Raw genomic sequence first — 13702 nt, forward strand, 5'->3', positions numbered from 1 at the left:
GCATTCAATTCAAGACGCACTAATAATCTCAGAGGGGGAAAAAAAACAGCCTATACAATGTAGATATTGGCACATGAAGATACGCATATCCAATATTTTTTAAAAATGTTACTTGGAATCAGTTACATATTATTTCTTTACATTGTAATCATTTCTGATTTATTTTCCTATTTCCAGGGCATTGATCTTTTCTATAAGAAACAGATAGTTCCCAGTATCGGAAGAGTTTTGTTTCACACCTAGGACATTTGAGAAACAGGCACTGAGGTTGACACCCCTGGAGACAGCAATTGAAGATAGAAGGTGGAATGAAGTAGGTAGGGTATGATGAGAGTAGGAGATGATAGACACGGGCCTTGTACAGGGATTGTATGGGAGTAGCATTTTTGAACGCTTTAAACCTAGTGAGAGCAAATCATATCAGCTATGACAGTCAAAAGTATTCAGTTGATTATGACAAGAGTAAAACTGTCAAAGTGATGACAAAAAAAGGGGAAAACATTTTTTAAATTAAAAATCTAGCTGAGTTTGAAGTAGAGAGCAAAAATTTTTCATCTGTCTACACTGTCAGCTTTCTGTGCATGTAAAACATATTTATTATTTTCTAAATTAATTTAATGAGTTTCAGATTGTACGGGATGTCATAATGGAAACAGGATTATGCAAGATAAGAAGGAGTTTTGTTCTCTAAATGAGTTTTACCTAGACTCCCTGTGTTGTACTTTTGATCTGAACTGTGTTTCATTTACCACATTGGAGGAGGTTACATAAAGGGTAAAATAATAGAAACTTAATCAGGAAACAGGTTTTTTTTTTTGCTGCATTTTATTATGTACTTTTGCCTTATTCCATAGCCTAATTCCTGAAAATAATAAAAGATGTGTCATTTTAAAATAAGAACAATTGAAACCACATTGCATTATAACTATGCATCTGTTTTTCAAAGCCATCCCTAACTTTTCACACCAATTGATCTTCAGAACAAACTTGTAGATTATTTAGGAATTATTGGTGGATAGTATAAACTTCCTGCACTCTACCTTCTGTAAAATGCTAGATAAATATTAGTTGGCAAATTTAATTTTACAGATAAAAAATAAACACACAGGCAAAATAATTTCTCTGAAATACATCCTTGTTTCCAAAGACTTCTTCCAATAACTTTTTGTGTTACAGAATAATATAATACAAACTGGCCCCATTAGTCCAAGCATGGAGTTTTGCAGTGAAAATAATTTCCTGTAGAGTATTTATCATGACATATAAAGACGTATAGTTATGCTACACACATGACTGATTTTGTAAATGTAATGCCATTTTCTGGTAGACAAATCTCCATCTATGTTTTATATAACCCATACCAAAATGATTAGTCGATTTCGGTAGGCATTTGGGCTCTGAAACCTTACATCATTGACATTTCTGTCATCCTCAATCAATGTGAAACAACTTACAACTTGGCAATAACTTGTCTCCTGAATTTCCAAATAAAAACTTTGGAAAGTTGAAATTACTTCTCTAATATTTTCTCATTTCATTTTCTCATCACTGGCCAGATAATCACCATGGCCACAGCCCTGAAGAGCGAATCATCTATGGTGTAGAGAATAGTAGCACATTTTTGGAATGCAGTCCGAAGTCACAGAGAGCACTGGTCTATTGGCAATTCCAGAGGCGAAATGAAGAGCGAAAAGAAGAGGTACAGGAATGAAACTGACTGGATCATTTATATCTAAGATATACTGTTAAGTAATCCTTGTATTTTTCACTTGAGGAAAGAAAAACCACTGAGAATGCTCATCCTCTTCTGAACCAATCAATCGGTTCATTCATTAAACAAGTGTTTAGTGCAGACTGATGACATGACAGACTTTGTACTATGAATTAGAGAAACAAAGGTAACCTGGTAAGAGTTTCTGTCCCAGAAGCAGTTTGGGGATACATATTAGACTCCCCTTATTTCTTACTGTGTTTATCTACAAAGAGATTGTGTTATTTATATTTGTGCACAAATGAAAAAAACCTCCTACTAATTTTAAATTTTGTTCAATTAATTATGTTATCAAAATCTGTTTTTCTTTATCCATTACCTTCCTCCTTAAATGGGGAAGGGAGGTTGGGAAAAGATAGTAGTAGATGTAGGGTAATGGATTTAAGGCTGCACTATAAGCTCTGATATCAACTATTGATGCAGGATGAGGCAGATCTCCCTGCTCATTTGATCCATTTATAACTCCATAAGAGTAAAGAATTGCATACAGAAAATCTTAGTGAGCACTATGAGCCTTTAAAACTTTTTAACAGCCTTAAATAAGTGTAAACAGACTATTGAGTTGATTAATAAAATGTATTATATGCAGACAATTTTACAAACATAATATGACGTTAAGGGTAAAAACTCTTCCATTACCTTTTGACATTTTTATCAGTCTTAAAACTATATAATCCCATCATAAAATGCAAGATTGATTTCATGCATTAACAGGTGAGGCTTTTTGAGACCTCTATTTTAAACTGTATTCAAAATAAAAGTGAGGTTACAAATATTCAAAAATATGGTCTCATATATATTCCCATTAAAGACCAACTAAATGAAATAAATAATTAGTAAGCATAAAATTTTCTGCTTATTCAACTTCTTTTTTTTTAAATTTCATTTTTGGAAATCTTATTATAAATTCATTCTAATGCCCCATATCTTTCTAGTGTCATGGTCCTGTAGTTCTAATTTCATATTTAGTGTTAACTTTATCCTATATTTATATACCTACTTTCAAATGTATAAAGTATCTTTGCTCTTTCCTCCAGTTACCTTGAATATTTTAAATTATTATAAGAAATTCTATTAAAACAGTAATATAGCCAATACTTTCCAATATATCTTAAAAACAATTGACAGATATTATAATTCTCCTAATGGGAAAATGCTATCACTTCTCTTAAATTAAAAATTTTATTAACTGTTAAAATGTGCCTCAACACACAATCTAAAGTTTTACAGACACAGTTTCAGAGCTTATATTTCTTTTAAATATGTATATTTTACACTGCCTTTTTTTTTTTAACCTGCTAGATCAGAGTGGATGATCATATCATCAGGACAGATCAAGGCCTTCTGCTGCGTAGTCTACAACAGAAGGATTCAGGGAATTACCTCTGCCATGCGGTGGAACATGGGTTCATACAAACTCTTCTTAAGGTGACCCTGGAAGTCATTGACACAGAGCATTTGGAAGAACTTCTTCATAAAGATGATGATGGAGATGGCTCTAAGACCAAAGAAATGTCCAATAGCATGACACCTAGCCAGAAGGTCTGGTACAGAGACTTCATGCAGCTCATCAACCACCCCAATCTCAACACGATGGATGAGTTCTGTGAACAAGTTTGGAAAAGGGACCGAAAACAACGTCGGCAAAGGCCAGGACATACCCCAGGGAACAGTAACAAATGGAAGCACTTACAAGAAAATAAGAAAGGTAGAAACAGGAGGACCCACGAATTTGAGAGGGCACCCAGGAGTGTCTGAGCTGCATTACCTCTAGAAACCTCAAACAAGTAGAAACTTGCCTAGACAATAACTGGAAAAAAAATGCAATATACATGAACTTTTTTCATGGCATTATGTGGATGTTTACAATGGTGGGAAATTCAGCTGAGTTCCACCAATTATAAATTAAATCCATGAGTAACTTTCCTAATAGGCTTTTTTTCCTAATACCAACACCTAACAGAGAACACAGGTGAATGCAGATGTTCACTTTAGCAGACTTAATGTTTCCTATGAGATTTCACTGTACAGGTTTGTCTTTCTTCTTTGCCTGAGAAATAAAAATGTCATTTGCCATATTGCCATCTAAAGGAGAAAAACTGCATCAGCAAAGCCATTGTATTGAACTAAAAGTTTAAAATGAACTGCATGGATTTACTAAGCTGATGAATACTCCAAAACGTGGTTGGATTCAAGGATATATTTTGTCTACCGGCCCTCATGTTTGTATGTACTTGAGGAGTAAAAGGAGTAAAATGATACTGAATGAAATGTTCTGCGGAAATATTAAAAAAAAAAAAACATAAGCCATCCATCACCCGGAAGAAAAATGGAATACACTGATCTACTACTGATGTCTTCTTTCAGCTTTGATCTAAAGATGTATTTTATTAAAACTATAATTTAAATGTACCATGAAAAATATGCAGTAAAAATTAGTTGTTTTCTAAGCTAGAGTAGGATTTGTCTTACAATTATTGTGCTATGTAGTTTTTGTTTTAAAAATTCCAATGGTGTGCTGCTTTCTTCGGACATTTTATTTTCAATTCTATAAGAGGGATAGATGACATTGTTCTAGAAACACATATACATCATTAAGAGTGAATCTCTAAAACCAGGATATAAATTATGCTTTATTTCTCTGAGAAAATCAAACAAATGGAAGCTGTTCACACCTCCCCTTCTTTAAGCGTTATCTAAATTAATTTTTACTTGCATAATGTTCTTAGAAAAAAAAACAGAACATTTAAGCAGGAAAAAAGGAAGAAACAAATTGATTTTTAAGTGCATTTTACTATAATGAATCAATGAAGGGAAAAGGAACTGCATATTTCATGAAAATAATAAGCATTGTCTTAATATACTGTTAATAGAAAATGTGTCTTAATTCTGTGCTTTAATCCCTGCATGATATTTGAGACAAAGATCTCTCTTATGATTCTACTAAGAATTATATCTGTGTCACTTAATTTTTTTAAAAGAGAGAGATCAATAACTATTCAGAGCAACATGTTAAAGGCAAAGTTTCCAATCATTTACATCTGTATCAGGTGCCTCTTACCTTTCCTTATTTAAGACAATTATTTGTACAAGAAACACATGACTCTTTTCATGTCAATGGGAGGGACTTTTCTACGAAGTATTTTCCAGGATGCAACCCACATTTAAACAATGTAAAACTCTTTGTTTCCTGCAACAACTTACAAAGTAAGGTAAAAGACTAAAATTCAAGATTTGCTTCCTTCATTGCCCTAAGACGATTCATTGAGAATCACTGACTTTGAGATATTTGAAACTTTCAGCATTATACTGTGGTTTCTTTTGCACTGCACTCACCTATTCAGGACTCCTCCCTCAGGTTCCTCATCATGCACAAAAATGCAAAGAAAACATCTTATTAGTAATTAATGAAGCAACATTGAAATTCTAACTCTAGCTGTCTTCTAATTAACTCAGCATCAATTTCTCACCTCAGACTACAGTGAATTTTTATTTCCTATCAGCTGAAATATTTCACAGATGGAAGCTCATGTTTCAGTTTTAATGATTGCTTTGAATAAACAAGTTGTTGCCACTTGTTTCAAACAAAAGCCTAAAAATAATCTACATTCAATTTTAGGCTCCATTGACTAATACGGTGTTGCTTTTGGAAGTACTGTATATCCTCAAATGGAAGCCGAATTGTTAAATTATTTGAAGGACACACCACTGTACAGAAAATAGTGTTTGAAATATAAATCGAAGAACAAAGAGTGCTCCAAAAAATAGGTCATTCTTTTATTTTCATAAAGTATCTAAACTGTACTAACATTCAGTGTTGTGTTTCATTCTAAATTTGCAGCTGAAATAAATTTATTTGCAATAGCAGAAATATCTTATTATTCATCCTCAAAAATAAAGGATTTGAAGGGATAGAGATTATATGATAAATTTATAGAAGGCTTTCAGAATTTGAATGCATTTTGTTTAGCATTATGAAATGACAATAGAAAAGAGTCTCGACTTCAATTAAAAGTTACCCAAACAAACAAATCTACAGGCATGTCTTTACATACCATCAGGTCTAAGTTTTCAAAGAAAATTGTAGATATAACTTGCAGATTACTCATTACAGTCATAATCTCTGCCCATGTGTATTGAGAGGGGGCAGTTTGCACGAAAAAGAATTATTGGCCCATTTAATAATTCAGCTTTAAATAGACTTTGTCATATGCATGAATCATCAGAGATGAAACTGTTTGAGAGACTCATGTGACCTTACGAAAATTACAACAGCAGTCTTAAAGTATGAAAAAGATGCATCACAGCAGAGACATTATGACCCAGTTGACATCAAATGTAAAATGTAAATGCATGTAAATGCACACTTCATTTTATGTATTATTTAGTAATTTTCAATGGTATGTGTTTAATATTTTTGCTACCTACACGTTAGGCAGAAAAAAAGATGTAAATAATTTGGGAGAAAAAGAGGAAGAACAGTGTAAAATAAAACTTTCTATAGGTACTCCATTTCAATGTATTCAACATCATCCTAAAATGCAAGATTTTCCCATGCAGGTGACAAGGTGGTTTATGTACTATTTAAGGGCGGAACGTGCGTGCCCGTTCAATAAGCATGTTTTTTGCCAGGTAGGAAATATGTTCCATATCTGTACTTATCATTGCATTTCAGATGGGAACTAGAAAAACTGGAGAGAAAAATGTAATGAAACTGCTGCTGTAAATTATTCCTTTTAGCATGTATTCACTTGCTAAATACACATTTCTTCAAAATATTTGAATTCAGATGTCTTTACTGTTCCCTATAACATATGGTGTTAAGGAACATAAGCTCATAAAATGTTGAGAACTGGAGTCAGGTTGCTACATAATTAGCTAACAGATTTCTTCATTGTAGTCATCTGTAAACTGGATTCTATATTTATGGTGATGATGTGAATTAGTATGCCCTTTAAATTAAATATTGTTCTTTTTAATGTCATACCTAAAAAGGAAATGTAGGGATAAATTTTTATAATGTGTCATTTTCATAATCAGTTTGGTTTTATTCAGGATCCACAAAGTTGTCAGATGACTGTTATTGAAATTGCTTATCTTAAAGGTCACAGACAAGCATTTTATTAATATGGAGCCATTAGTATAATATGTTAAAATCTTTGTTTTATTAGCTCCTTTTAAAACACAATTTCCATTCAATTTCATGAAACTGTATCAGGTTTCATGGTTTCAAAGACAGACTTAAATAGGATTCAACACCCCCGTATCGTGTAATAACATGTTAAACTGGTCTAACACCAAAGACATCTATACTTTTAACTTGATTTGTAATAATTATTTGAAGTCAATGTTAGTGTTTACAAATACATGTTTCCATAAAGAAGAAAACATTATTTTTCAAAAATCTGTAAAATCTCATTAGTTTGTTTGATCTCTAAAAATTTTCTTAAACTAGTTAATTAAATGAACATAATTTTTCAAGTTAATAAATTAAGAAAACATCTAAATGAAAGAGAGAATAAAATCAGCATATGTGGCTGCCCATATAGTAAGGACAGTTTCGCAATCAATGTAACCAAGGAAAACAGCTTTGTTATCATTTCAAACATGCAGGCACACACAGGCAGAGGCAAAGCTGGAATCAAACCAAACAAAAAGATGATTTTGAATATTAAAAAACTGGGCCTCTAGACACTTTGCCTTTTAGAACCAGCTTCCTACATGTTCAAGTAAATTCCACTGATAGATCTTGACAACCTACAATGTGCTAGGTATTATGTTAGGTGATGAGGACACTAAAGTGAATAAGACATAACCCTTGTTCTCAAAGAGCTCACATGAAATTAAGGAAACAGAGTGAGATGACTTATCATCATCTAATCCAGCAAGTCTTTCCTGATCCTCGCGTCCCTAGTTCAAGCTAGGGACCTTCTCTATGCTAAACCTGTGCCTTGTATATACCTTTTATTGTCACGCTACCCCAGTGTGTGATTTATTTGTTTATGTTTCCATCTCCATTTCTATACTGTGAGCTCCCTGAGGCCAGGATTTGTATCTAATTGAGCTCTGTCCTCAGTGTTCAGCATGATGCCTGGCACAAAGAGGGAGCCCAATAAATCACTGTTGAAAATAACCAAGTTACGATATGACAATCGCCAAATACAAGCTCACAATAAGAGCGGTATGGATCAAAGGAAAAAAAAGGAGGAATTAACTTGTGGAGAGAGATCATGGGGTGCTTCAGAGAATAAGTGGCTTTCCAGCTGTGTATCAGTCAGATATGCCTAGATGAAGAAACAAAATGGCAATCTGAGTAGATGAAATAAGGAGAAAGGAGGAGAGGTGTGAAAAAAGTCCTTTTTCTGAGAACAAGTATTCAAACAGATAAAACACAGGTTTCATAAAGAAAAGTTAAATGTCCCACTACTATGAGTCAAAATGGTGCGTTTGTTTTTTCCTGGGTTTTGATTTATTGCCCTCTGTTTGTACCCCACACTCTCATCCTTGGCATAGACTGTCACATGTCATGCATTCAGCCTCCTACACTTCCACCCCACAATCTTTTTACCTTCCTTCTTAATGTTCACCTCATTTATCTTTACTCAGCTAAAGTCATAGCACTAGGCAGTGTTCCCACAACTGTCTTCAAACTCATCTGTATTTCATAATCTCTTCTCTAGTTCAAACCACCGCAGGTCAGCTGAAACTCTGAATTCTACAAATAAATATTTAGAGGAAGCTAACTTCATCAGAGACTCCTCTATGCTCTCAGTTCAAACGAAAGTTTCTGTTATATTTCACCTACGTACAGCCTTACCTTACTCAGCTAGCATTAGACTACTCAGCAATGAGTTCCAACATTGCCTTGCTAAAAAGCAAGGTGGATCACAAACAAGACTTCAGCAAAGATAGCATTAAAATATGAAGTCTGCATTTGTTCAAGGCATACTTTAGATGGAGTAATTCATGGCCAAGCAATGCTGCAGGTGTGGTCAGCACATGTAGTTGATAGGCAGACTCCTATCATTTTAAACAAACAAACCAAAAAAGTTTTTTAAAAAATGAGACCCACCTTCATCTTGAATATGTCAACCCCACACCACCGTTGTATTAATCTGTCATGTTTTTCTCATATAACAAAAGAATGGATTTTATTTCTTTTAATCTAAACACTATACTTGTATATACAATGTTTATTTATATAGGACCTAAGCAAAAGTTTTTATAGATGTGTTCATGTCATCACAATTCAGGTAATTTGAAGTCTCAACTTCTGTCTTCTCTCTTTGTAAATCTCACTGAAGCATTAGATCTCAAGTAAACACATTTGTAAAAAATCCATGTCATTTGTATAGCTCAGTTCTTAATGTTTTGTTTGTTTTGTTGATAACTAATTCCAGAGAAGCTTAAACATTTTTAGACAAAGTTTTCATCTAAAATCAAACAGCCACTTCAGGAATTTTTAAAATACACCACAATTTTTAGGGATTTTCATCCTTCAAAAAAGATTGACAGTTTTATTAGCCCTCAAATATTTGTATTTTACTCATGCAGTATTTTAAATTGCTGATAAATGTGAAAAACTCAGTTTAAGTCTGGGTCTGTATATGCCATTCAATATATTCCATTTAAATTTAGATACTGATGAATAATGGTCTAGCTAAGTATCCAATTTGCATTGTTGCCATCTACCAATTTCAGAATCATTGTTCATTTTCTTCCTTGCAGAACTTTTGACCCTAATAGCATGCCTGTTGAAATTATTTTTATTGTATTTGGCTTCAGAAGTGGTTTAAATTATTACCCAATGAATATTAGACAGTATCACAAAAATAATCTGTTATCCATTTGGAAAAGAATATTGTCAAGGAGTTTATTGAATTCTTTAAATATTTACTCAAAACGTAAGAGAATACTTATTCCAGGATTATTCTATTTTGATCAAAACAATTATGTAGTCATTAGTCATTAACTTTAGAAACATTACACTGTTTAGGTTTCTTCTTTAACTTCCTGACCCCTCTAGAATTCAAAACAAAAACAAACAAACAAAAAATCAACAAGTACTCTAGATGGCAAAATCACTTATCATTCAAAAGGTAGCATGTCCTCTTCCACTCAGTGAAGACTGGAATGTAATTTGCAACTGTGACCGTACTGGTCTTCTTCTAAGCTCCTCTTGGTCCTGAGACAATGTTTCTAAAAATTATGTCATATCAGGAAGCTCTATATTCATTATTGAGAAGTAATATTCTTGAACTTCTGGAAGGAAATATTTATATAATTTATAAAATTTATATCAATAAGCCCAAAGCAGAAACTCTTTGTAATACATTGCACTGTATTAATTTTAATTCAATAATATAATATTAAATAAAAACATAAGCAGAAGTATAGAAGCATTAATACATCCTAAAGTGCTAAAGTTACTGCCCGGTGATAGTAACATTATATTTTTTATATTCATTGTGTTTTTAGATATTATATTCACTACGTATTTTTATATTAATTGTGTTTTTCGATATTATAGTCAATATTCTTATGATATCACGTAGGCCTTTTCATATGAAGTAGGACACACAGCCTAAGGATCTGGCACAACATACTGTACTTGGGTTTTCTATGGTGAGTGAGAATTAGCCTTTGACTTTGAGAAACTCACAATCTATTGAAGAGAGGGAAACACAACATTTAACATGATGTGTCATACAATGGATATAGTAATAGTCGTAGTAGTCATATTAGTAACGATAGTAGTAGTATCAAGTGTTTATAACATACTGTTTTCTTTATCAAGTGCTTTATTTGTATTACTTTAATTATTATAACAACTCAAAAAATCTTATTTTATCCTTATTATTTCAATAAAGAATCTGAAGTACAGAGTGGTTGAATAACTAACTGCTCAATTCACATGATCAAAAGCAGTAGACATAAAGTTCTAATTCAAGGATGATTTATGATTACCTGTGTTTCCAGAAAGATAACTAGTAATTTAAGATGCCATGCTGTATGGAAAGAGAGAAAAAGGATGTCAAAGACTCTTAGAAGATGAAGAAGAGAATGGTGAATGAGTTGACCTAGAAATAAGGGAACATCTCTTTCACTAAGACAGGAGAGACAATCAAATAGGAAACCAGCAGCACAGTTAAAAACAGGTTTTGGAGACCTGCAAACCTGGATTGAATACCTGCTATACCCATGTACTTAGAGGTGTCTTTGAGTATTGATATATTTTTACTTCTCTGGGCCTCAGTTCTCCCATGTATAAGATTTTAATATATCAGTTCTTCCATCTATATGAGATAAATGATAGAAAATGTATTCACAGAATTGGGGTAATAGTTAACATTGACATATAATGTTTACTGCTAACACTAATATTTACTCACTTTTCTTGATTTCTGTCCTAATAATGATGAGAACATGATGTTCTTTCTCATTTCCAAATAAAATGTTTTCGATTATATCTATTACCACCTTCTGTAGATCTTTAGCCCTCTAGTTTCTGTCATTAATTTCTCTTGCTTCCCATTTTAAAGTAGTAGTTGTAAAAAACAGCAATAATCTCCCTTAGCCATGTCTTTCATGTGAGCACTTTTCTACATCTTATCTTTGCCCATAAAAATTTGCAAAAGAAATTCTAAATGACTCTTAGTCAAAGATAACATGTTTGACTTTTTATCCTCTAAAAAAACACTACATTAATATACCAGCACTTTTATCTTAATTTCCAACCATGTTAACCTTTAATTCCTAATTTTGGGGCTACTGTCTGCCATCATGATCTCTAAGAATGCATTTTAGAGTACATTAGTCAAATTTATTTTATTATTATTATTTTTTTTTGAGATGGATTCTCACTCTGTCGCGCAGGCTGGAGTGCAGTGGCAAGATCTTGGCTCACTGCAAGCTCCACCACCCAGGTTCACGCCATTCTCCTGCCTCAGACTCCCGAGTAGCTGAGAATACAGGCGCCTGCCACCACGCCCGGCTAATTTTTTGTATTTTTAGTAGAGACGGGGTTTCACCGTGTTAGCCAGGATGGTCTCAATCTCCTGACCTCGTGATCCACCCGCCTCGGCCTCCCAAAGTGCTGGGATTATAGGCGTGAGCCACCGTGCCCGGCTAATTATTTTTTACTAAGTAATCACCTGTTTAATTCTTTTAATATACAGTTTTCAAAGTTAGCATTTTCCAGCCCTAAAAGGAGACAGTTTTCTATGCATTACCTAATAAAATATCTCCCAGAAGACAAAATGATTATTTTTATATAGACTCAATGAAATAAACTATATGATATTAAGTGTGTTTTCATATATGAAAAGGTTTGAGACACAGTCTAAGCAATTGCAAGTGCTGATGAACTTTCAAAAATAAAATCAAACTTAAAAAATACATATTGTTGAAAAAATTCTATGTATTGTAATAATATATAATTCACAGGAAGAAAATGTAAGCAGAGGCATTTATTCATAGTCTCTAAAGAACACATGAAAAGACCACTACCATAATTCACACCTAAAAAGATAATTTATGCAAAATCATTCCCTTTAAAAAGTAGAGATGAAAAGAGACGTGACACCTCAAAACCCTGCCAAGCTAGGGATAAACATAAGAAATAAACCATATGTGTTGTGGGAGGCAAATCCACAAAGAAACTGTTAGGCAAAAATAAAACCAAACTATGACGTGATCCAGATGTTCACTAATATGAAGGCCTCAGCAAAATCTGATGGACTTCAAGGTCTGGTAGGAAAGGATAAAAGTTCCAAAAGTGTGAACACTGATTGGCTTCAATTATTTGGTAATCTTTTTAAAATAATTGCTTTTGTTTGAAGTATTGTCGTCTTTAAGCTTTAACTATCTTGGAAATTGATAAAAAGCAGCACAAAAAGATGAAACAAAAGTGCAGGCTTTGAAGTACAGTCATTTTGTTTATAGTAACTTTAAGAGACCATTTGGGCTGGCCCCCAGAAAAGACAATTGTATACGTTACAGTTTAGACAATCTGGAAGGGAGAAAAAGGGTAAGGCCTGTACACAAATATTTTATACTGCCCATAACTCAAAAGAGAATTAATTAAAAAACCCAATAGGCTATACTAAGTGTGTATAAATATAGTCATGGTAGATAGCACTGAGGATAATTTTCAGATAAAATTTGAACTAAGTTTTCTTTTATGCATTGAGTACAGACGCACCATATAGACATATCTAGTTCTAGGCATATCTAAGTTTCTGAGTGCTTCTTAGCAGTCGTCCTATGTTTAAATGTCTTTCATTGAATACAACACAGTTCAGTTTATATACTCAACTTTCATTTATTAGTCACATGATGCTAAAATATTTAACACAATATTAAGAGATTGAATTGGAAAGTGCTCAAAAACTTTAGAAAATGAAGACATAATGAGCCAGAAAAATCTCAATGCTGGGAGGGTTGAAAGAGAATAGGGGCTCAAAACGCAAGGAAAGAAAATGCATTGATTTTAAAAGGAAGTAACAGCATAAAAAGAACAAAGATATCATCTCTTTTATTAACAGTGCAAATGCTTGGGTTACTGTCTTGTTCCTTTTTTATCCTTATGCAGATCCTAATCTGATGTGCTACTGATCTCTCTTTAGATTGTCTAACATGGGTAACCATCCACTAAGTCCAGCATACTCAAAACATGTGATCAAAGTGTGGAATATGGACATTTCTATCACCTGGGAGTTCATGAGAAATACGGATACATAAGACCCGCACGAGACCTACAGAATCAAAATCAACATTTTAGTCAATTCGCAGGTGATTTGTGTGCACAACAATGCTTGAGCCCAGTGCTTTTAACTCCCAGGCTGCAGTGTGGTACCAGTCCATGGCCTGTTAGGAACGGGCCGCACAGTAGGAGGTGAGTGGTGGAGGAGCAAGCATTACCACCTGAGC

The 13702-nt window shown here is 33.4% G+C and overlaps 1 protein-coding gene across 10 annotated transcripts in view; it reads left to right on the top strand.

The window, feature by feature from the left end:
- The window catches only part of SEMA3A (semaphorin 3A), a 515603-nt gene extending 509056 nt beyond the window's left edge, over positions 1-6547 (top strand). For all 10 annotated transcript variants that reach the window (XM_063667662.1, XM_063667661.1, XM_054495890.2 and 7 more), the window contains 2 exons: positions 1557-1699; positions 3074-6547. In XM_063667662.1, coding sequence (XP_063523732.1) covers positions 1557-1699; positions 3074-3529 — 599 coding nt within the window. In that variant the 3' untranslated portion in view covers positions 3530-6547. The remainder of the gene's footprint in view (positions 1-1556; positions 1700-3073) is intronic.
- Positions 6548-13702: the final 7155 nt, after the last annotated feature.

The sequence above is a fragment of the Pongo pygmaeus genome, chromosome 6 (genome assembly GCF_028885625.2).
Source record: "Pongo pygmaeus isolate AG05252 chromosome 6, NHGRI_mPonPyg2-v2.0_pri, whole genome shotgun sequence".
In the NCBI taxonomy this organism is placed as follows: domain Eukaryota; kingdom Metazoa; phylum Chordata; class Mammalia; order Primates; family Hominidae; genus Pongo; species Pongo pygmaeus.